The sequence below is a fragment of the Typopeltis vanoorti genome, chromosome 12, assembly GCF_054136105.1.
Source record: "Typopeltis vanoorti isolate ZY-2024b chromosome 12, IOZ_Tvanoo_1.0, whole genome shotgun sequence".
NCBI classification, from domain to species: domain Eukaryota; kingdom Metazoa; phylum Arthropoda; class Arachnida; order Uropygi; family Thelyphonidae; genus Typopeltis; species Typopeltis vanoorti.
The window spans coordinates 102,825,072-102,850,638 of NC_143560.1; the positions used below are offsets into that span (position 1 = coordinate 102,825,072).

Sequence of the window (25,567 nt, forward strand, 5' to 3'; positions counted from 1 at the left end):
AGTACGTTTCTACTTTTAGAAATTATTTTGATTCATTTTTATAACAGAATATCAGGATGTTTAACTATTTTAACTAACACTCAGATAGTTTTAAAAAGATAGATCAAGCGACTATGGGAATGGAAATTTTTTTAATCATTACCATAATGAAAATAATATACAATTATTGTTTAGTTATTATTATTAAGTTAAAGTAATTTTTTTAAAAATTCCCTACGATGAAGTTTCACAGCTGAGTTATTGTGAGTAGGTTTTTCAATCATTTGTTAAATACTTTAAACACTGATGCTTTGACATTTTGTTAAATCATCTCAATAAACAAATTCCTGAGATTAAGAATCATTAGATTAAAATTCTAAAAGCATTATTTCAGTAGCATAACCGCGGTATTAATTTTAAAATTTCAGTCTTTTATTTCTTTCAATGTTCCACTATCTATTAAATATTTTAGTTGTAGTGTAATACGAGAGATGGCAGCACCAATATCTGCAATGGACAGAAAATTATCTCACAGTCACCACTCGAATAACTCAGTAGCATTTACGATAAGTAATTTTAAAAAACTAGAGAATGTGTTATCCTGTATAGTTTGTTACAATTTTTTTTACTATTATTTTGTTGGCACTTAATCGTCGTTGCCATGGTTTAAAAAAGAAAACCCATCGTTGTGCTAAAGCAGACGTACAGCCTGTCTAACGATTCAAAACAACAATACTTATTATGTGACAAATATTGTTAATTAATTAATAAAAAAATCAGCTAACGCCTTTTATTCCTTTATAGGGAGTAAGCGAGGCTGTTCAGCCCTATGTAACTTTTTTAATTAATACTATTTTATAATATAGATGAATCTAAAAGCTGCTAATAATTTGGAAGACTATTCTAAAATCCAATGTAAAAATCGGAGTTAATTCTTAAACTGAATATTAAAAAATAACTCACTTATTGTGTAATATAATTATTAAGGTATATTTAGTTAAACCTTTTTTGTAAATTTACTGAACCAATAAAATCACTTAGTTAATTGACAATAAAATAATACGAATATACATAAACTTCATTATAATTGTTTTGTATTATGATATGTTTATTATAAATAATGCACTTGTTCATAACAAATATCTGTCACACTTAGTTACAAATATAAGTCGTTTGTAGAAAATTATTCTGGATATGCGAACACTTCATACAACTGGAATTACACTGGACACAAATAAGTATTAGTGCCAACACCTTTGAGCTTAAATTTGTTTCTTTGTTTCACCAGACAGACATCTAAGTGGTGATCAAACATCTTCTCAAATATTCCAGGTTTGTTTGGAACCAATCATCTCATCCAGACGTGGAGGACGACTTATTTTCTTGGATTCTCTTGCTGATAGGACTATCACTAGGTCGATCTACGGCCAACTGTCGAAGAAGGGGATGGCGTTTCATGGTGCTGCTCATGTCGTCACTATACTCTCGCGATCCCATACTCTTAGAAGGTTCCCTGCTGCGAGTGGGAGAAGGGCCAGTGCTTTGTCGCGACACCTGTCTGGAACTGGATCTGCTCCCAGAATGGGTGCTTTCCTTCGAATCCGTGCTGTGCCCACGGGAACTCCTGTGCAGCGAAGAGTGGTCGCTGCTTTCACCTGACGACCGCTGCTTCGGAGCTAACCTATGAGGACTTCTTTTGACCTTTGTCTCGTCTTTGACTTTCAGGGTCACGGAACCTTGAGGGAGATAGAGATCCATCGCCATGGAGCAATTGGAATCGCTCCTGTGGACTTTGGCACAGCTTTCGCCCTCCGGAGGATTTTTGGTTTCTTTCTTTTCCAAAGTAGGCACGGTGAGAGTGGCGCAGCTTTCGCCCGGGGACTCCTGAGCTTCTTGCCGTTGCAGTTTTGCCGAACGAGGACAGTCCATTGACACTGTCTGCCGGTAAACTTGCACTGCGAGGTACTTCGACCTCGTCTCGTTGTCTCCGCTTGCTTGATTAATTAGCGTTTTAGGTTCCCTCTGTTGTTGAAAAGGATGTTTAGGAAGGACGTATCCATATTTAGGCTTAACGGCATCGTCAGGTTTGTTCAGCATTGGTTCCGATGGACATTTTCTTAGCTTGTGCTTTATCTTCAGCGTGTCTCCTCTGAAAGTGGCCGAATCGATGCTGTGCTGGACATGATGACTGAACTTGATGAGTTCTTGAGTTACGTTCTTCCGCTTTGCCAGTTCCTTTTCGGTGGCCACTTTCGGCTGCGCCAAAAAACGATCCCAAGAAGTCTCACTGGATCGACCCGATGGACTGCTGGAAGTTCCGGACATCACGTGAACTCGCGTTTTACGGAACCACACGGGCACAATTTTCGCAGCGGTGTCTCTTGCTTCGAAAGTCATCACGCAAGCAGCCACGATGGTGAACCCTCCGATTCCCATAACAGCTGGACCCAAGTAGGTGAGACTTCCAAGATGATTGTCTCTCTGTTCGTCTTTGATCCGTATGGTGACGTTTCCCTGTCGCTTTTCCACCGTAGCTAACTGTTCGGAATAAAATCCGACAGTGGCCATCGTCGCTCCCAAGATGATTAACAAGATACCGACACTCAGAGCTTTGCAAGCAGTCCACAAGCAATGATCGGTCACTTTCCCTCGCACTGCAGTAAAACTCCAGGCTGTTCTGGCTTCCGGAAGTACTGGCTTGACCTCCCCGTTGACCTCCGAGTGTGGAAATGGATGCGACAGTGGGGGAACTACGATGGTAGTCATCGTGTGAATCCGCTACAGCAACACCATTTTCTACCGGAATCCTAAAAACAAAATAGGAAGGCTTTTTAAAAAAAAAAGATTGTCTCAAATATTTTATTATATAATAAATTTGTTGTTTATTATAAACATATTTTGAAACACACTTTTCTAATTTTTTTACTTCAAATTTTTCATTTCAAACGATGTTTATTATAGATTTAGAAAACACTTATAGATTTTTAAGATTAAGTCATTAAGTAATGTTTGTTTTGTATCCTCTAAGCGCTCATAATTTAAACAGATCGAGTGATGCGATCCATAAGCTGTCTCGTGAAGGGATTTGCAGTTATAAAACACACAATGCGTCAATCGTTTTATTCTTTTTGTTATCTTTTTATTCGCGTGTTAGAATAACAATTATGGATTTTTTGTTGTTGTTGTTGTTGCTATGGTTACCAGAGAAGTCTTTGTTTAATTAAAACAAATCTGTAATGCTGTTATTAGGCGCTTATCTTTCGTGATGAAATGGGATTTAATTCTTATCTCGCAAACAGGATAATGAGGTTTGGTACGGGGCACGAGCCTCTTGTTGATAGCAGAAAACAAGGAATTTTTCGTTATAGTCAAAGAAAAAAACATAATAACGACATATACTATTAAAATGAACGAATTGTTATCTCAGATAATTAAACACAAAAATGGGTAGGAGAATTAGCGATCGATATGTTGAAGGCCACTTACTGAATAACATACCATAAGTTCTGCAATATTCCGAGTTGACAGTAGGTCGCCATCTTGGAAAAATAATTTCCCAGATTTTTTTTTTGTTCACGAAAAAACGTAGTGATAAATGGCTTTTACAACTGGTTTCCCTTACAACTATAAAATCTGCAAATCAACAGTATTACATCGAAGTGTTGAAAATGAGGCATAAATAATGTGGTATCTATAAACAAAAATATACGCATGCGCATTACTAAATGCGCATGCGTATATACAGACTGTTGTCCGACATTCTCATTTGTCTATAAATTATGCATTCCTACCTTGGTAAGGCATCTTTTATATTTAACATCTGCTACTTCAACAATGGATACGCAGGAAAACACGATGGCAACCGTTGCTATAGGAACCATGTAATAGCTTCTATTCAGAGAAACACCAAGAATAGACTAGAAAAGAAGCATATTAATGAATCTCGTATACATTACTTGTCAACAATGGCACGATGTCTGCCTGTGCAGCTAATTTCTCTTTTCATTTTCTTTTTTTTTTTTTTTATTACCCAAAACTACATGATGTACTTACTAATAAAACTTTCCTGAATCTAGCATCAATAATTGTTTGACAGCATTGCAAGTGAATCTAGCTACTAGGCATGCTTTTAGTCAGATTCTTCTGGAGGCAATAATTACTTAGCATGAGAATAATGTCACGAGATGGCGCCTGTCAGTTTCTTTCTGTCTTCAAGTGTATCAAGCTGAATGGATTTCGTTTCCATTAACAAAGCGAATGCCAACGTGCCAATTAATATTTGATTGTTGCACGCGGTTCTTGCATTCGATGTCAAATCACGCGAATGCCACTCAACAGTGTTTTACTTCAATCATCATTGAATAAAAAAATATATAATTATAATTGTTACCGAAGCAATTTATAAACTTTTCATGGTGTATATTGAGAATTAAAAAGCCTCAAGGATTACTGGCAGGAAAGTAATTTAATACAAACAACTATTATCACATGCAGTTGATAATGATCTGTTTCGTTACCTAACAAACTCTTTTTGCTCTCCCATTAATTATGTATCTTACGAGAACATTGGTTTTATAAGTTTAATTAAGAATACGATTTGAGAGGACTTTGGAAGAGAAAAAAAGAAATTAAAAGAAAAAAAAGTCTATAATTAAGGGAAAAGAGCACGAGTTTCGAAACTATAACGAGTGGTGCATATTAAATTTCAACTTAATTTTAAAACCATAAAAAATTTCGTCAGATGGTCACTGAAGATTTTTTTGTCTTGATAACTGTTAGGATGTTGCAGAATTGATCAACAAGCTCGTTAATATATTGCATCATATTCCACCTAATATTTCTAATTAGTTATAACGGCTATTAAAAAGATGTATTTAAGGGCAGTGAAACGATTTTGAATTTTTTTTAGAAAATACTTCTTCGCAGCTTGATTATTCAGAAAGATGCTTGGGATTAAATAAAGATTGAAATGTTTGAAAATTCAATGATTGAAAATTTAAAAAATAAATAGCAACTAATGGGAAAATTTACGCAAAATAATAAAAGAAAGGCAAGAGAGAGTCGAATCTAATCTTTTCTCTCTCTCCTCCAAAGCCACATAAGTTGATTTTCCTATTGTATTTAATTTTTTTCCATTTCCTTCACTTTCAGATAATTTATCTCGCTAAGTATTTCACAATTTCGTATTCTTTATCTTAAGATTATTTATGTTTGTTAATTATCCCATATTCGCTCTATCTTAGATGCTGAATTCAACTGATGCTGGTCATTTCGGAGAAATGGCCAGCATCAGTTGAACTTGTGTATCCATTGTTGTTGTGTATCCATTGTTGTGCCAATGTTGAACCATTGTTGCGTATGAATCAGTTAAACTGCATATCCATTGTTGAACTTGCCAAACGGAGAAACATGTACATAATATTTTTTTCGTGTTTATCAAATCCAGAAATGAATAAATTTCTTTTATATAGCTTAGTAAGCAAAATAAAATACTGAAAATATTTACATGAAGGTATGCGTTGCATATTTTCATCAGACCGAAATGCTAATTTGAATGAGCCTTTACACGAGTCTCCAAACTTGATTATCAACCCTTATGTCAATACCGAAAACTAATTCATCAGGTTTACAATAATTTAAATTGAACTGACAATATTTGCAGTGAAATTTAAACTATAATCTGAATTCCACTGGAAAATAAAAAGTCTGTCAGCTCTCCTTGATGCTATTTTCACGCGAAGAACAGCAAAATAAAAAGAGCAAATTAAAACAAACAAATCCAAGGAAGATAATTGTTATCTGAGCAAACTGATGATCTTGAAAGTTCAGTTGGACGCAATCCACGAAGCTTAATTGCCGAGTTTTAAGATAAACGCAATCTGAATTGTTTATATTTAGACTTCTACAAGCATTTTGCATAATTAAATCTTTTGAAATCAAAAGCCACTTTAACAAGTAGCTGGATTGGTACAGTTATGATAAAAGATTTGTTAGCGAATTAATCTTGAAGTCTTTAATTATCCCAACTATTTGGCGCCCTGAAACACGAAGACGTCCTTAGGTGCATTTTATACAATTGCTCTGCGGGTCAAATTCGAATAAAAATATTCAGTCATGAGGTTATTTTACTTACTTTAGCAACTATTACCAAAAGAGTCTTTATCTTTATCATTTCATTTTTTTAATGATTTTTTATTCACGAGCATTTCATTGCCTTCGTAACTGAATCAACACTTTTGCTACGCTTTTCTGTTTTTTTAATCTTGAATTAAAACTACTTTTTGATGTTAAATGTGTAGATGTATATTCGCACTTTCTATTGCACACGTTTCTCAACACTACCAGTTGTACACTACCGGGAATGTACAAAACATTCCTGCGCTAAAAAGGACCGAATTTCTACGTACTGAAAAGAAAACGTTAAGCTAAGGGATGGTGAGATGGAATCTGTAAACCAAAGGATGGGATCATTTATGTATAATCCAAAATTGAAATAAGTAATAGAAGATACAAATAAATGGTTTTTTCCCCCCATTGGTTCTGTGAAATCACGACAAGTAGGGAGGCGACCGACTACGTACGATGACGTCAGGAAATATGAAACAGTAGTAAACATGCTTGCGTGGATAATACTTGAATAATAATTAATTTCAATGATAAAGCATTAATATCCTGATTATATCTGTTCAGAAGAGAGAGAGAGAGAGAGAGAGAGAGAGAGAGAGAGAGTCACAGTTTTGTAATTCGTTGTGATTTGGTTTGTATAAGCAAGTGAATAGCTTTATCGTTCACAGTTATGGAAAAAATAAGCATCTGAAATTAAATTATCACATTCGTAGTACGCAAAGCACCTTTTCTTGTCTTCATATTCACCTGGTTTTGTTTGCAAAAGTGCAGCTGAATCTCTTTCATCGTACAACGAGAAAACTGTTAAACGAGTTCAGAAATCAACTTCTAGAATGTGCCCATTAACACGAAAAGTGATAAACATACATTCAGTTAATTGGCATATTCTTCATCAGAATTTTTTTTTTTTTTTTCTGATCCTTCGCCACACAGATGTAGCTTTTCACAAGTCGTGGACCATCAGCTTTCCAGATTAAGTGTTTGGAGTGCGTCCGACAAATTGAAAGCGATAGCGTCATTCTAATAAGCGCGTGAAAGACAAAGGGTATTTGATACGCACGCACGAGAACACGCAAGCACTCCCCCCAACCACGCGTTAAATTTAAGTTCTTCTGGTTACATTTTTTTTTTGTATAATTTTAACCAGAAAACGGGACACACTTATAAATATCTCTTAGAAGGAAGAGGGTCGCTGCAAAGGAATATCGAGTGAAGTAAAATAGAACAGTTTAAATTAACTTTGTTTTTTAAAAGAAAATAAAGAAAACAAACAGTCATGCTCCAGTTTAATAAATACTGACCAAGTTTAAAACAGTAATTTATATTTAAACGTATACAGTGCAGTAGACCTGCAGGACTTACTTTATACAGTCTGACCTGAAACGTCTTTCATGGATGATTTGTTTTTGTCGTAACGGAGAAGATAACATTCTGAGCAACATCGGAACTTGATGGACTTTTGGTACCAAATGTGTTCTTGAGTTGAGTCAAATTTGGTAATATAAGATCCTGCCAAAAGATCATCCATCCGAGGATCCAGAATAAACTGGATCCTCGGATGGATGGATCGATTGGCAGACAGATAGATCGAGTCAATGTCATGTCTTGAAAGAAAAGCTGTAAATCTATTAGAGCTTAATTATAAACTATGGAAATCCCCCGCCCTCCACACACACTTAACGTAGCCATAGGCAAGTGCAAGAATGCTGCTATTCAGGATGCGTTGTTCAAAGTTTTGATTTGAGGCCACCACTGTACCCTCTGCTTTTAAATTAACTAAATATGAGTCAAAATATTCCATTAGTTTTGTTCTAAAAAAAATAACGAAAATTTTTGGCTGATTATTTGATTTGTAGGAGAATTGGCAAATAATTCAAACAGGAAAGCATTTTCTTGGCCAACTTATAACTTACAGTGTCATGAAATGCACTCTAAAATTAAACGAAGCTTTGAAGACCAAGCAATCTTGTTTGCCGTTTTGTAATTTACTCAAATCTTATCTTTCAAATCATTATTCTACGAGTTACCTGCATCTGAAACTTGCAATGGTAAGCAAGTTTCAGATACTGCAAAATGGAGTCTCTTAGTAAAGTTTTACAACGATACTCATTTTTAAAATCCTTGTTTGCGTTAAGATCTGGTTCCCTTTTCTTTGAAAAAAAAAACAAACCCTTAAATTTTAATTTTGGTAAAGTAGAAAGAAGCATGTAAAGAAGAAAATATAAACAAATCCTTGGGGATCGCGATTTTGTTCAGTCATATAGATCAGTTTTGTTTCTATTTCTCCGTACGTGCTCAAACAGTTGGCAATTATCAATCAATCAATCAATCAATGATGGCGCATAGTATTTGAAAGCACAAAAATTGCACAATACTGCGTTGTTCTACAGGTAGAGACACAGATGACACGCCATCTTTGAAATTCCACATTTTAGTAAATGAAATGGAGCCACCTACCGGAAAAACTACGTAAACAATCCTACTACAAGCTCAAATACTGAAAGAGTAGGCAATTACCAATTAAAAAGAGAGAGATAATATATTTATTTTTAAGCTTTCTTTCATTCTTAGTATTTAATGATTTTGAATTTTCTTACTATTTTTTACTTGTAATTTGAATTCATTTTTTTAACGATGGATTATTCATTAAATTACTTTAAGTGAAAGTTTTTGGCAGTAATGAAATTCACTATGCTGGAATGCCCTTTGATATTTCGAAATCCACTTCAACCCCATTAAATAAACATCAATGACTTTTCGTCTTTCAATTTTGTCTTTGGCACCACTCATCTAGAAAAGACAAATCTTCGAACTGCTGAAATATTTGATGCAGTTTACGTGTAAAACGAAGCAACTAAAATGATAGGAGAGGGAGAGAGAGAGAGAGAGAGAGAGAGAGAGAGAGAGAGAGAGAGAGAGAGAGAGAGAGAGAGAGAGAGAGAGAGAGAGAGAGAGAGAGAGAGAGAGAGAGCTGTCATCTGTTAAGAATGCCTGTTACTTCTCCTTACAGAAACTGTTTCTTTCAAATCTACCGGTAGGATGTAAACTCCATCTTGACGTAAATGATGAAATATTCATACTGCAAAGTGGTAGAGGAATCAGAAGACTGGAAATGTCAAAATACGTTTCCTGGTGATTGCTCTGGTAAAATAAATATTTCAAATGCTTGTTTAGTGTCTCCCCTCAGGAAAAAAAACAAAACAGGAGCACATTTGTGTCCAACTGAATTAAATCTGCTCGATTTGATTTAAATCATCGAAAGATTTCGAGAATTAATTCGAACAAGTTTTGATATACGCAAGATCTGATCAACAACAATAGAAAATGTTGAAAAAAAAACATCACGTGCTTTTTTTTTTCATTCACGTGATGATGATGTGGCGTGCTGTTTGCGACAAAAAATTAATCGGTTTCTGTCCACTTTCACAAAAAAAAAGTTGCTCCTATTAAATTCCATAATAGAAGATAAAAATTAATTAAAAATGATAAAAATTCAGTAACAGTCAGTTGCGACTCTAATGAGAAAGTAAATGATTGAAAACATTAATTTACCAGCCGCTTGGACAACAACGCCACCTACTAGAACGTTTTTATTATTATTATTTTAAACTGGAAATCAATTTGTGTACTTCAATTCGTCTGATTTTCTGCGACAATAATTCATTGCACAATTCTAGTAGTTCGTTTTGAGACACATAAAATACAGTCATAAACATTGGCCTAAAAGAAAAATCGCATACGCAATATATGACATCTAACTGTTTTTGAACATTATGGAGAAGGATGGGTGTCTCTAAGCTCCTTTCATCTTCTCCTTGTGAGGAAATCCAGCAGAAAAAAATGTTCAATCTTATCACGAGATCGATCATTTGTTAGCTAACCGAGGGATTTTGGACACTGTCAGCGTTTCATTTGATGGAACATGTGATTATCTGACTTTTTGTATCCGAGAAAGTTGTCACCAAGATTTACATCCTCGAATCTTATAAATAAACAGAGAAACAAGTGAAATACAACCTCCAGAAGTACGTTTTGACATTTTAATCTAAATTTGCAGGACTTAAGTTAAACGCATGTCTAAAACGAAGTTTAAATCGACTTAGGATACAAAGAGTCTTCGTTAATACTGACCTGGAGTCAAAGGAAAAAACTGAGAACATTTTAATGACATAAAGTGCAAGTGACGGACTTTTATCTCGCGACTTTAGTTGTCTCTGCGTAATCTTCAACACCGACAATCGTCTGCCACTAGATTTTTACAAAGACCACACTGTCGATAATAATGAAGTTAAATAGAGCGAGATGGATTAATATTTAGCCTATAAGTGACGCATGTTGTACCCACTCGTAATACAATGAACCTTCCGGCATATCTCTTGTGCCGGAAGGCTGTAAACTGCTGTCCAAATGGGAATTATCTGCATCGCTGTAACGATAATCCACCGTCATCATTCATTAGCGATAACCTCTCTAACACGAACGATAGATTGGGTTACTTCATATTATAATCTACAGGAAGCACGTGAAAATTAGTGCAATCAATCACACGCGCGCGCTCAATCGGTAGTAATCCCTAATTCGCTGCCCAACAAGGGTGATGGGAAGTAAATCCTTCTAGAGGAGATAAGTTACGAAATGACATTGAAGTTCCGAACTATTTGAAGAAAAACATCTAAAGGAGAAAAATTAAAAAAAAAAAGATCTCAATAAAAATGCTTCTATGGATTGAAGACAAGATCAGAAGATTTCGAAACCCAACTTCTAGTTTATTGGGTTGGGTTTCGCTCTCTTTCTTTTCACTCTCTTCTTATTGCTTTCCTTCCTTATTAGCTTCTTCTATGTTTTCGACCTTGCCTCTAATTTTTCTTGCATTCATATACCCTTCGTTCTTTTTAAGCTTTTTTTTTCAGCACCTGTTTCTTATAGTTTTGCCAAAGTTCCATCGTCTCAATTGTTATTCCACCTGCTCCTTCTTCTCAATGTTTATTTCCTTTCTCTTTTTTTATTTAGCAGAATTCACACAAACCCAGTTTGCAAACTGAGTCATAAGTGACCAACGGCTGTTCTTTTATTCTTTTTTCTTTGCGTTTCCTTTTGAGTGACAATTTCCGCAAGTGTTACATTCGCCAGCCAGAGAACATACTGATCGATTCGCAGAATAAAAGGGAAGCAGTTCAACGTCTTCTTTTTTTCTACAGACTACTCTCCAAAAGTGCTTATTTCTTCAGTGGCCATGTGGTTATCTTTCACATGAGAGAATTCTAATTATTCACTTGTGTGTGTGTGTGTTGTTTCTTTCTCTTACTAGTTGCTTAGTTGCGATTTAATAAGACTTATTCCATACTTTTCAAAAACTGAAGAGTAAATATGTACTGAATTTGTAAGAAATCATTATTAATAAAATATTTCTTTTACTTATAACGCGGGTGAATATTAGGTATTGTACTGTTCATTATATTTAATAGTTCTAATCGAACACTTAGGAGAACATTTGTTTATTTTTTGGGGAAATAAATAGGTGTTGTATAGTTTAGTTATTAATTCATAATAGTCATCTATTCAATCAATATACACCCTCTGTCCAAAAAGAAACAGAACTTTTCGAAAATAGAAGAAACTAGTGGCGTCACCTGTTGTATCTTTTTTGTTGTCGAAAGCGGCAACTTTCATTAGTGTTGTGTCAACTGTTTATGACATTTGTTTCATTAGAAGCCGAGTTATAGTGCCATGAGTGACAGTGTGTTTTGACGAACGGTCGGAAAATGAGTTTTAAACATAGAGCTGCGATTGATGTTTCTGTTAAACTTGGTAAACGTTTTACCGAAACGCATCAAATGCTTCAAAAAGCATACGGTGATGAATGCTTATCCCGTACTCAAGTTTTCGAGTGGTTTAAGCGATTTCAAATTGGTTGAGAGGCGCTTGAGGACGACGAAAAGCCGGGCGGTTCAAAAACTGGACTGAGCGAAGTTAACATACACAAAGTGCGTGATTTCATCAAAGAAAACCTGAAATCATCCGTGAGATTGATTGAAGATGAATTGGGGATTCCAGAATCAACTGTGCACAACATTTTGACTGAAAGTTTGGGCCTTCGTAAATTGAATTCGCGATTTATTCCCCACAAGTTAACCGACGACCAAAAAATGTATCGAATTGAAACTGCAAGGACTTCATTAAAACCGCTCGTAAGGAATCAATTTTCCTTGAAACGATCCTTGCTAGTGACAAAATGTGGTGTTTTGAGTATGAGCCTGAAACAAAGCTCCAGAGTGCTGAGTAGAGACCACCAGAAGAGGGGCATCCGAAAAAAAGTCGCTTGGAGAAATCAAAAGTAAAGACAATGCTAATTTGTTTTTATGATTCCAAGGGCATTATCCACAAAGAATTCGTTCCGCCTGGACAAACGGTCAATGATGAGTTTATCTCGAAGTTTTGAAGCGATTGATAGCGAGAATTCGTCGCGTACGGCATGAATACCGTGACGACCGACCGTTCGTCTAAACACAGTCATTCTTGACACTATAACTCGGCTTCTAATGAAACAAATTGAAAGAAATGCCATAAACAGTTGACACAACACTAATGAAGGTTGCCGCTTTCGACAACGAAACGATACAACAGGTGGCGCCACTAGTTTCTTCTATTTTCGAAAAGTTCGGTGTCTCTGTTTTGGACAGAGGGTGTAGAATACTTAGATATGCTAAAAGTAGTCTAATTTCAAATTTCAAATGGATCTTCTAAATCCATTTGAAATTAGTAGTCTAATTTCAAATGGATTTAGAAGATACAAAGCGCAAGAAAAATAACTATTACCAAAAATGAAATTAAATTCTACAGCGTACTAGTGATGAAAGATGAACCCATAAACATTTTGTTTCGTCATCCATTTAACAGTTTGATGTTGTGGAAGATAACAAGAATATCTGTAGAATAAAAGAAGAGCGGATATTAAAAATATATATATATCACGTGACATCCACACGCGAGAAAGCTTTTATTGAGTGTAAATAATACTGTCTAAAATACTGAACACACACCCACGATCAAGGTGGGGATAAGGAAGAAGTGCTTTTGCAAAAGAAATACGCAAAGAATAACATTCGATATTATTCACTTCCATAGAATTCTGACATCCCATTTAAATTCAGTGAAGACATTTTCTTTTTTTCTTTTATATAAAATTATTTGGTAATAACGATAGACTGCCATCGGGAAGCAAACTCAAATCTCTTCAAATAAAAAACCTATTTTAAATGTACATAATATTTCACTCGCTCCTTTTTTTTTTCAAGTGCTCTTTAGTGTACAGCGAAAGAGCGATGAATCCAAGGAGTAATCAAACTGTTCTGGATAAATTCTACCTAATATTATGATTCAGCGATGTACTGTTGGGAAAGACAATGGTGGATTGACTGTAGAGTTCACTGTAATAGACAGAATAAAAGCCAACATAGTGAAGAAATAAAGGCAGATCAATTTATTATACTGATATCGAGATTGAATGAAGAAAAAAATATTCTTTACTCTTATGTGCTGGGTAGATAATGCATTTTAATGTTTATTTTTAAGCCAAACAAGAAATAAAGAAACCTTTGCAATTGACATCTGCCCTCACAGAATTACAAACAACCATCGTATTAATAAAATGTATCTGCTAATACCGCCATATGCAACAGAAAATAATAAATAATGTGTAATATTCAAACTAGTATAGAACCTGTGTAGATTCTTATTTTCATTTTTCTTTTTTTTTTTATTCTTCTAAATGAGGCTGTTGGGGTATCCAGATATTTTACCAGCTTTAACTGCACGTTCCTGTACTTCATTTTGTGAGATACCATACTTATTTAGATTTATTCCTAAACATTTTATCTTACTATATTTTTCAATTATCTTCTCTGTGATTTCTAATTGACATCTCAACTATTCTCCAGCAAACTCTCATGGGTTTAGTTTTTTCCCGATGATATCTTCATATTTTAATCTGAATTAAATATATTAAGTTATCTTTGCAGATCATCGTCATTTTCTGCTACTTAGATCATCAGCATATCCAATTATTCTTAATTTTTAATTTGAATTCCACACTTTTTCTTTTTTTTTTGTTTACCTCATTTATTATTTCATCCATCGTTAAATCAAATAAGGTGGGATTGAATGAGTCACTTATCTAATTCCTTTGGTTATTTTAATTTTTTTTCAGTCTGTCTTTGTATTTATTATAAAACTCTAATCTTTGATTATATTCTTAATTCTGAAATACGTTTTGAAATACGATCAAAAGAGATGCAATATTTATATTGCATCTGTTATTCATCTATTTTTTATCCTTTCTGTTCATCAGATAATTTAACGTTAAGTTAGTTTGATTTGTCTTCTGTATAGATATCTGTGAAATGAGGTTTTTATTTCTTTTATTTCGCTCAGCTTTTTATCTCTTTTTCTTTATATCTTGTTGGATATCTCTGATTACTTTTTGCACTAATTGTTTTTCTTCTTCCATTACTTCTTTCGCTGTTTTATGTTCAATGTCTTTAATGAGCGCCAATTTTTCTTTACTGTTTTTTTTCTTGTTTCCACTAAATCTAACAATCTTTTTCTGGCTTACATATCTTGTACTTAATCTCTGGAGTAATTCGATCCGATATTTGTTTTCTCCGCAAATATTTTGTTTGATTTTCGTTGATGACTTTTTCTAGTTTTAGGTTTCAAAACAACTAACTTATGATCATATCTGTCGAGGTTAAAACCTTTTTTGGAGATCTTCATAAACTAGTTCTATTTATAGCTTTTGTTTCCCTTCTTCGGGCTAATACACTAAGAATAGTTAATAAAAGTTCTCTTTCTTTAGCTTTTAATGAAGCATTCGGCTTAATATATAATGATATCCTTGTACTTGTTCTCTTATATCTTTTTTGTCGGTTTATCTTAAACTCCAGCTGCCAGTTTTCAGTGATTCTTATTCTCAGATCCTTATTCTTGGTCTTTCAAACTTTGGTTTCTTTGAGCTGGTTTCGCTTTCTTTAGCGAGCTCTTAACCAACCAAAGAACGTTTTCTATGTTAGCAATGTAACCTTCCTACCTTTCTGGAACCTTTCTGGAAGTATATTCTTCTAGTATGCTTGGATTGCATCGCCTGTTTTGTTCCACATCCCGACGAGGTGCACGTAGGAGGAACATAATGACATTGCATGCAAATGATTTTTCAAGAAATTTCGTGAATCGAATTTATGTTCTGCCTATACTATCGCAACTGTGGTATTCTCTTACCTCTACACTACCAAATAACAATGCAGAAAAACGTCTTAGGCCAAAATACTGAATTATCCACCGATGCTACCAAAACAAACCTGTTCCAAAAATGTAACCAGCAACAATGTGTACATATCGTAGCAATTAGTTCTATTTTGCAATGCAGTTTGAGCTCCAAATCCTAAATATCTAATGCAACCATGTAATATTCGCCATCTGGGCAATTTCGTAGATACGTTGCAACCTTTTTACCAAATCGACGAACCTTAACACGCCCCTTTTTTTTCCAGACCACAAAAGTGTAATCCCAAATGCCCAACTACAATAATGACGATATGTAATCAATCCCATCTCTCTTTTTCTCTTCATTTTTCGAAATCTAAAAGAGATGTGTTGTTTAACTACGTGAAAAAAACATTTATCATAGAAGTATATCCTCTCTCTAATGTCATTATTCTGTGCAAAGTACTTTGCTAATTTTTGAATTCGGAAAGCATATCATGAACTTTCCAAACACAATAATTTATTATCAGTCTAATTGAGAACCACACAAAAAAACACTTTATTATACACTGCTTGGAAAAAAAGTCAAAGAACACTTAGCAAGAGAAACAAACAGCTCTGGCGCCCACCTTAATAAAATATAGGATCTCCTTTCGCTACGATGACTGCATCCATCCTATGGAACATACTTTCCACAAGAGCACGAGAGCGATCAATGGAAATTTTGGACCATTCTTCCTGTAGGCATGTAATGAGGTGCTGAACTGTTGTGGGACGGATGTCCCTCAATAAGGTTGAGATCAGGGCACCGTGAAAGCCAGTCAAATGTGGGGACGTTCATAACCACAATACACGCAGTTGGAGCGGCAGCCTTATGACACGTGCATTGTCTTGCTGAAAGAGACGATGGTCAGCTGGTTAGAAACACCGCAAGGTAGGAAGCATTCCGTTGTCCAGAACGTTCAGATACCTGTCGGAGTTCAATGTTCGTGGCACCACACACAGAGACCTGAGGTCAACGCACAGGACCATACCATTACACAGCCAACTCCAAATTTCATAGTTAGGGTTGCGCACTCTAGTAAGAAATCCTTACTAAATCTTTGCACCACTGAAGACGGCGCTGCATGTTGGTTCGGGTAATGTGGGTCCTGCATTTTGCGGGGTTAACCATGAAAACCCATGTTGTGAGCCTCGGTTCTGAAAGTTTTAGCACAGATTCGTATTTCAGTCGATGCCTGGAACTCTGCACACAACGTGTCGGCTGATGAATGGCAATTTGTTACATATTATCCTTCGTAACATCCTATGGTCACGTTTGGTGAGTGTGGTGGGTTTTCTACTGCAGGTAGTATTTGCAGTACTCTCCGCACTTCCATCTCAGTATGGTATCACTGATTGGTTTCCTGAGATGTCCCAATTTATAAACAATTTTCCAGATAGGCCTGCAACATGGCATCCTATTACAAACCCGCTTTCCAACTCCGTCAGTACGCTTCCTGCAGTCATTTCACCTAGACACAATTGGACTGACTTGGGAGCATCATATTCCTCCAATTTATACCAGCTACAAACACGTGACTCCTACGTGGAGCAATGCACCTTGTCCATATGGATGTCCGTTGACTTATTTCCAAGTGCCTACCACCTATTCAGTGGATTTAAATCACCTCGAGAGTTACCTATGATTTAAATGATTGATGGGGGAAAGCTATTCGAAGGAAGTAACATAAATGGAATGAATGAAGAAGGTTAGTTCGTTGATAAATAGAACTTCCAAAGATTGTAGATGGTTGCTATTGTTAATGTGTTTTTCGCGTTTCTGGGAAACAGTCGATTTTTTTGCTACTTAGTTTACCATTCAAGTATCTGGAACAAAAAATGGATGAGGAAACTGAATGTTTATTTGGGACAGAGAATGGAGGTAATCATTAAGGGTGAGAGAGAGAGAGGGGGGGGGAAAGATCCTTGGGTTTACCTATTTTCTATTCAAATGAATCAATCGCTTAAGTGCACCTCTCCAAATGTGAGAAACAGTTTTATTATAGGAACATAGCAAATACTGAGATCTGTTCAAAAGAAATAAATACTCCAGAAAAATGTAAGAAAAACTACGTCAAGGAATGAGATCCGATATATTTGGGCGAAAACATTGATTTCAGCTTTATTTTAAGATTTTGTTTTCTGCTCCGAAATTTAGACGGTGTTTTTGATGATTCAGAGTCTGTGAAACATCAACAATAAGATGGAACGAAGATAGAATGAAATCGTTTCTGGTATATTTATTTGTTTTTACAGTACAGACTTTGTTACGTAAGAAGGGATGTACTAGCAGAACTGTAGACTAGATTGGTGTTCTCTTTTGTTTTTTGCAAACAAAATATTTCACGTTTACGTAAGTGGGATTGAACTGAAAATAAGATGCGATTTTTTTCTACGCTGTCCGTATTTTATGGAGCTGTTTATTTTAGGTAAATCATCCATCTCTCTCTAACTCAGAACTCTATCATCTTTAAAGTGACCCCATCGAAACGTTTCTAAATTATTTGTTCCTCTTAGAATAGAAGAGAAAATAGAAAATAAAAGACTCCAGCTCTCTTACAGAAACCCGCAACCATTTATTTTAGAGGTAATCCGTTTTTGTATCGCATCTGTTCAATTACTTCCAAAAGAAGTCGTTAATTATTATTATTATTAATAATATAATTTTATTTTTATTTTGCAACACCTCCAAAGGGATCAACACTCATCGAGAGATGACACTCCACTCTATACGAGCCACTGTGTACACTCTATAATCCCACTATTCGCCATTTATTCTATGCATGCTACCTAACGACATAAAGGTGACCTTTAATAAATAAACCGAAGTTTTGACTATCAGTAGTCATTATCGCAGTGCGTGCTTCTCTTGTATCATAACTGGGAAATATGTGCGGTTTGATAAGAGTAATTTTATCGATGCCTAAATCGCCAGGCGCTATCAATTATAATCACCAGGTATGCATTTGAAAAAGTGCCTCTCTCTCTCTCTCTCTATCTGTTTCTCTTAGACGAAAGTTTCTTCAAAGACAGGGCTATTATCATTCCTTACATACACGAGACGTCGGCTTACGTTTTTGTTATGTTTCTTTCTCTACGCCGACATATTTATTTATGCATATCACACCAGGACTGAAGCAGCAGCACGCAACTAGAGCAGCTGTTACAGATGCGAGAAAAACATTCAGAAAGAGCATGTACAAGGTAGAATCGGGAATGGTGTTAGGATAGAACGTAATGAAGTAAGAAAACATGAAAATACAAGTTGCATTCTTATTATTCAGTTTGTTTGTTTTTTTTCTCGCTAAAGTAACGTTGAGTGTTTCGATATCCATCTTTCTGAAAGAAATTTGATCTGTAAGTAGCTTCGTTTTGGGTCAGAAATAACAGAAAAAATATGATCCTTTAAGAATCTTAATCCAGGTAATTCCTGTTTAAACCGTTAATATATATCTCTATTGTGCAGTGTCATATATACGTTCTAATAGTTTTCACCATCAAGTCACGTTTCCATTTTAGGGTCTCAGAGGCTTCAGCTTTATAACGTTAAGATTTGCAACATGTAATCATTTCCATGGCTACTGGGCCTTGTAGTCTTGTTTCGTGAGCTCGATTCTATTCGCAAACCAAAAATCCTCTTCTAGACTTTGTTTCAGCTGGTTCCTAAGTCTCAATTTTTGGCTGAGACAAGTAGTATTTTTCCTTCCAGAAAGTGGAAGGAAAAATACTATTTTTTTAATTCTCCAACTCTAAAAAAAAATCGATATCGAAATAGTCACTGAGACCATTTCACACAAAACATATGCCTCTAATATGCAGCATTATGTGAGGAATACGAACAAAATGGTCACCGAATAGTGACCTTTCTGTTCCGTTCTCTCCTACCAGAACTTTCTACGACAGCCCCCCGAACTGAACTAACGGTGATGACTAATGGAAGAATCGACTGCCCACGGGTTTTCAATAAATGAGTTAGGTTTAAAAATCATCGCGTACTCCCTTTGGGGAGTTAAAAGCATCTTTGAAGTTATTTATACTTTATAAACCTAATCCTCCTAATCCCTCCTTTCTCTCTGTCTCACATACATACAAACATGATTTTATGTTCTCTTTTTTACTGTCTTATCTCCTCTGATCTTCCCCTTAATGTATTAAGCTCCACGGCCTATCACAGCCAAGCAGCTCGGCTACGTATAAATCTAATTAAATCTATAATATCGGGGGGAGGGTCATAGAAACGTTTCCATTTCCTTATGAGTACAGCTAATTCATCTTCACATGCAAAGTCATTACATGTGTTGTTCTAGACCCAGACAGGATTCAAATACCAGGTTTTTCTAACTAAAGGGTATCGTTAATATCGACTGAGCTGCATAGGTTCTTATTTATTGTCTAATGTATCTTAATCGCACTCTGTTTACTGTTTAGTGATTAATTATTAGTTATTAATTATTAATTATTAGTGTTAAAGTACTTACTAGAATCGCAAGTCTCGTGGTTAACAGTTTGCGAAGTGTACGGTTGGATGTACTGAGAAGTTAATTTTTGTAGATATTTTTATCTCGCTTATGTAATAATTGTTGAGATCAGCAAAACGTAAAGGCAAAGAGGTACAGTTCAGTATACTTCGTATCGGAACTGAGAATGCATGATTAGCGAACTGAAGAAAAAAAATAAGACAGCTGAATATAGTTCATAAAAATCAATGAAGTTCTGTGGATGATGTCAGAACTTACCTAAGAAATCAAAGAAGACTTAAAACTCCAAAATGATCACCTGGAGAATCAGTAAACCAACGGGAACAGAAATAAAGATCCGAGAGAAGATGTCAGCAAGATTCAGAATCACAGAAACTGTCGAAGTATAACGACTATCTGCGCCTCAGAAGTAGTAAAATGGTTCTTGTTTGGAAGTTGCAGAAGGATCAAATAGTTCTCAAAAAGAAGGAAGGAGAGAAGTGCATTTCGCCATCATATGATATCGACAACATTTTTTTAAAGATTTGAAGTATTCATATTGGTACAAGAATACTTTAATATACAATAAAATAATCTTTTTTAGCGTTAAATCTTTGTAAATATTTTTAAATGCTTTAAAAGATTCTGTGTCTTAAATATTTAAACATTTTTGATTTTTTCAGCCAGCACATAGAATGCACTCAATTGACAGATACATCTTAACTTGGATCAACGTGATATTAGGCCGTCAACCAATAATAAACCATATTTGAATTACCCCGCGGCAAATAAGGGGGATGAAAAAGTTGTGTAATATGAGTTCGTGTATATTAGATAGATTTGTTTATTGATAGGAATAGCAACAGTTCTGTCTTCTTACGATATCGGTGAACTCACCCTTAAGAAGATGACATCTGTTTACGAAAGCTAACTGAATATCAATAATGCGAAGATCTTTTCTAATATTTGCATATAAATACGATTCATTCGCTCAAGGCTACGGATCAGCATCGCCAATATGCATTATTGAAATGAAAAACACAGGGAGTGCATACAAACGAGACAGAATCAACTTTATTAAATTGTGTATCCTTAGAGATTTCACACAATCACTACGCGTATGCAGTTGTGTGTGTGTGTGCGCGCGTCTGATATTTCAGTACACGTATTTTCCTATGAATATATTTAAGAGTGTTTTCTTTGATGTCTCTTTTCAAAGAGAAGCTTTGGAAGTTTTATATGTTTCGATGTTTGCAACAGTTGAATGGTTGCATTATTTTCAAATCATTCTCCTTCGTGGAATTACAAATAAACAGAACGAAGCAATCTGATCCTGAAGCTAAATGAAATGTAATATCGTACGGCTTCAATAAAAGCGCTTATCAGAAACCCGAGTTTCTGGATGAAGAAAACCCCACACCGGCTAATTCATGTTTATCCTGTAAAATATAAAAGGTGCAAAATATTTATTGCTTGTAGCACATAATATATTAATATATACGTTCAAGGCATTCGTTTGTCCTGGTTCTGATTCCACCATCGCCTTTTCTGAGGCGATGGTGGAATCAGATAGGTGTCTAATGTTCACCTGAAGGTGAACAATAGATACCTATTGGTAAGCAGAAGTTTATACTCGATAATCCTTGTTTATAATGCAATCATAAGACATTTCACAAATAAACAAATAAATAACTGAAAATATTCAAGCTAGCATGCCGAATATAATTAAAACTTTGTATAAAAGTCCCTCCTTCGACCCGCAAGGGGTGTAATATACCACCAAGCGAGTTCGTGCTTGAAGAGGAACGCGAGATGTGACGCTGTCCGCGTGAACGTGTTAAATCTACGAAATCTGTGGGATTTCGTAGCTCTGTTATTTTCTTTTCTTTTCTTAATGAAATATTAAAATAAAAAAGGATGGTTTCGACTCGTTAAACTGATTTCACGATCCCCTAACAGGTCACGACCTGCAGTTTGAAAAACACCGATCTAAAGAACATTATAACGGTGACGTGGCTCATCAAGACTGGAATCTGGTTTTACCAAACGAACAATATCGTGTCAATCTAGACTAATTCGCTTTTATGAATCAGTTTAGACGACCTCCGATTCAGGATACGAACAACATTTTAAATATATTTTTACCTGAAGGCGAAGTAGCATATTGTAATCCTGAAAAGTGCGATTTTTTCGAAAAAAAAAACTCCAATATTCATAATAAATTTCAAATTTTCAAGAATTTTTTCATGTCTAGAGAGCTATCCCGAAAGCATCCGTAAAATTACAGAATTATCTCAATATAGAACAATTAGATTGATAAATGCCCTCTTCTTACATCTCTCTCTCTCTCTCTCTCTCTCTCTCTCTCTCTCTCTCTCTCTCTTTCAGACATCATCTGCACTCTTAACATGATCAAATGTTTATTGGTTACTTGATGCATCTACGCAGATACAATAAAATTCCGAAAACAACGTCAGAACTCCACCCTAAAATATCTGGAAGTCCGTCCACATGCGCATATGCGAGATTGAAGACTCTCTAAGACAATAACAGACAATAGGTGATGTCTTGCAATTTCCTGAGTGCCTGGCAGAGCAAACTTAATTCCTCACACGCCCAATAAACGAATTCTATGAGGTAATAAACACCCACCGAATTGATTTTTGCCTGCGACAATTAGATTTCTGGTTTGCTTTGTCTCGATTACCTTTCAGATGAGTAAGACAAGGCATCCCATGAAGTTTTAATTTAGTCAACAAAGGATTTATGGGCGTTATTACTATTCGTAAGTGTCCTTTTATTTAAACAGGAAATTGAGTGTACTATCTTTTTTTTTCTTCAGAATTTCAATTAAATTCAACAGGAAACTGTAATGTAAAATTGAAACCGGAACTTCTGTATGAGAATTTTAAGCCTACGGGCTTTAACAATTAATTATATGAGAAGTCTCTTTTTATATAGCAGACGCAAAACTTATATTGTTTAAGTATTAGAAAACAATGACCAACTGACAACAATACCAAGCGATGATTATTGTCTCAAAACATTTTTGGGTAACAATTTCTTTGTTTAGAGAACTAGGACGGCATTATTGAAATGCTTGCCCTTCGAATGAGGAGTGTAATGTTCTACGGAATATTTCGCACAATATTTGTCGCTGTATCGTAAATGATGATTACCTAAACGAATGCAAATAGATGCTGCACACAAAACACAAAAGAAATATTCAAACAAGTCTGTTAGAAGATATTTTCGGTGCATTCACAAATGAATGTTCCACAAGAGACAATGAATGTCACAGAAAAGGTACGTTTAGCATAAAAATAGAAATACAATGCTCGTTTTAAGCATTCATATCATAATACCACAATTATATTAAAGAAATGTCGATCTCATTTCTTTAATTTAGCTCGGCTATTTATGGTTTTTTAAAATGTTAAATAGTACAACAATACTTAAAATTTGCATTACTAATTCAAAACGAATTATAATAAGAACTATAAATATAATAAGCAAAAACGTTAGTCACTTTGTAATAAATCAAAGTCGTGATTCTTAAAAGACAGATACATATCTCTCTCTCTCTCTCTCTCTGTTTCTAATTTTAAAAAATCATTTTCTTCCTTTGTTTCTATTTTGGTAACTCGTTAATTTCGTTCCATGAATATTAGATTAGAGTAATGTTGTTTGTAGTGGCATTGCGCATCGATGGGAACTAACAGTTTAATGGAATAAGATATTAACTTAGAAGAAGAAAGAGACAGAAGAAAATAATGCAACTAAAAGGAAAATTCAACGAAACCGCCGTAAAGAACAGAGATAGAAAGACAAAGTCATGTAACAGCAGAAACCAAAAAAAAAATTCCAATGTTAAGATTAAGGTGAACATAAAGCGAAGTGAAATGTTCAAAACGAAGTGCGTATTTGGAGTGCACACACACACGGTTGTAATATTTGGATAAGTAATGAACTGCTGAATATTAGCGTAAAAAACTGTTGCCTGGTCTATTTCAGTGCTTCTGTGAGATTACGCAATAAGCTAAAAGAGATGAGGATGAAGAACTGCGAGAATGAAGCATTCTTTTAAACGCTATAATCCTCTTATTTTACAACTACGAAACATGTGACTATTACTTCCTCTAAATTACATGTGTGAGGAGAGAAATCGTCAGATTATGCAGATAAAATATATGCCCTTTCAAAGAATGATTCATTCTTAAATAAATAAACACGAAACTCTTACTACAAATTGAATTTTCTAATATCAAAACAAAAGCAATACTCTGGGCTAACTAACCATAATATTAGTATGGGGTTTTCCCCTTTCTACCCCCGTCTCTTTGAGTGGGCGGATTGAGCCCTCCTAATCAGGGATTAAGTATTTATTTTATGACAGTTGATCCGCCGGTATTCACAGGACCGGTTTACCTGTTCTGAGGGACCAAAACCCTGACTTTCCGCGTGGAAACATCCTCTACCTCCGTGCGAGACTCGGTAACTTACCTTTAGAAAGAGATCAGATAAAGGTTCCTCACGTCATAGACGGGAATCGAACCCAGGTCTTTCCGACCAAAGGGCTGACGCATTTTACGTAAATTACGTTAGAAAGGATTGGTTCAAATAAAACCAAAATAATGAATTTCGGGAAAAAAAAGTGCAAAAAGGCATATTTAATACTCATGAAGTGGAATTTAAATATCATTATTATTTACGAGCCTCTGCATGCAGCGTAATGCAATTAATACGTTTTTGATTGTTAGGCACGAGAAAGGGCAATTTCATTGTCAAGTTATGGCGTTACTATTATTTTTATAAATAATGGAAACGCCATAACAAAACATACGATTCCAATTGTGAAATATTTTACTGTAAATCAATGATAAAAAGAAATCAACATTGAAACAATAGAAAACAACATTAATCAGAACACGATTATTATTATCATAAGAATCGCTACAGAGTGAAAAACAGTACAAACATTAATAAGCACTCCTGGTTAGTTTCGGCTCATTTCTGCACGGTATAAATATATTTTGAATTCCACAGGTTGCAAAATCCATGGCTCTCACCTGTAATAAAGGATCACATTTTCGTCCTCCCTCTACGCATCGTTCATTGCATGTAAAAACCACATTTGATGTGCATGTGAGATAAAACTTGTCAAACTTCCCTTACTACTTGGTCCATCTTAAGCGAGTCACATATGAATGGTCATTCTCAACTTTGCCACCACTGTTGTACTCAGGTGCGTTGCACTGCCGCTATAGCCGATCATGTAAACAGAGCAAGCCACGGCGATACTGGGAGCATGCGTCTTTCTGCAAATCAATAGTAACAGGTGCTCGTGGGCTTTGCTTGGTGAAGGCAAGAGAGAGAGAGAGAGAGAGAGAAGAAGAAATAGGCCTGGCGGATGCACAGCATCCTCAATCTACCTTTAAAATCTTTGTTGGCGGCTCGATGTCACATAAATCGTAATTTCTGAAACCGATCGTTAACATTTTTATCTTTTTGACCTTTATGGGAGTGATTTGCTATTCAGCGTGTCATTAACAGTATTTGCTGCACATAATGACTGCGAAAAAATGGGGTTGTCGTAAAGGCACAGTCGCTCAGTAGGCTCGTTATCATTTAAATTACTCAACAGAATGTCGAATTTATGCACGCGGTATAAAGTGGAATGCAAATGGATGGTTTAATAACTCCTA

The 25,567-nt window shown here is 35.3% G+C and overlaps 1 protein-coding gene across 4 annotated transcripts; it reads right to left on the bottom strand.

The window, feature by feature from the left end:
- Positions 1-25,065, bottom strand: LOC150101084 (uncharacterized). Of its 4 annotated transcripts, XM_090401625.1 has the most exons (3): positions 4,033-4,311; positions 3,771-3,896; positions 1-2,786 (listed from the first exon to the last, which is right to left on the bottom strand). In XM_090401625.1, the coding sequence occupies exon 3, from the start codon at positions 2,743-2,745 to the stop codon at positions 1,333-1,335; it is 1,413 nt and encodes a 470-aa protein (XP_090257751.1). In that variant the 5' UTR covers positions 2,746-2,786; positions 3,771-3,896; positions 4,033-4,311; the 3' UTR covers positions 1-1,332. The 4 variants fall into 4 exon arrangements, with proteins under 4 accessions (XP_090257751.1, XP_090257753.1, XP_090257750.1 ...); XM_090401627.1 differs by lacking the exons at positions 3,771-3,896; positions 4,033-4,311 and adding an exon at positions 24,932-25,065; XM_090401624.1 differs by lacking the exon at positions 4,033-4,311 and having other exon boundaries at positions 3,771-3,927.
- Between the last annotated feature and the right edge of the window lie 502 nt (positions 25,066-25,567).

Excerpts from the sequence above, each read along its gene's own strand:
- LOC150101084 (XM_090401627.1), bottom strand. The coding sequence starts at position 2,745 with ATGACTACCATCGTAGTTCCCCCACTGTCGCATCCATTTCCACACTCG.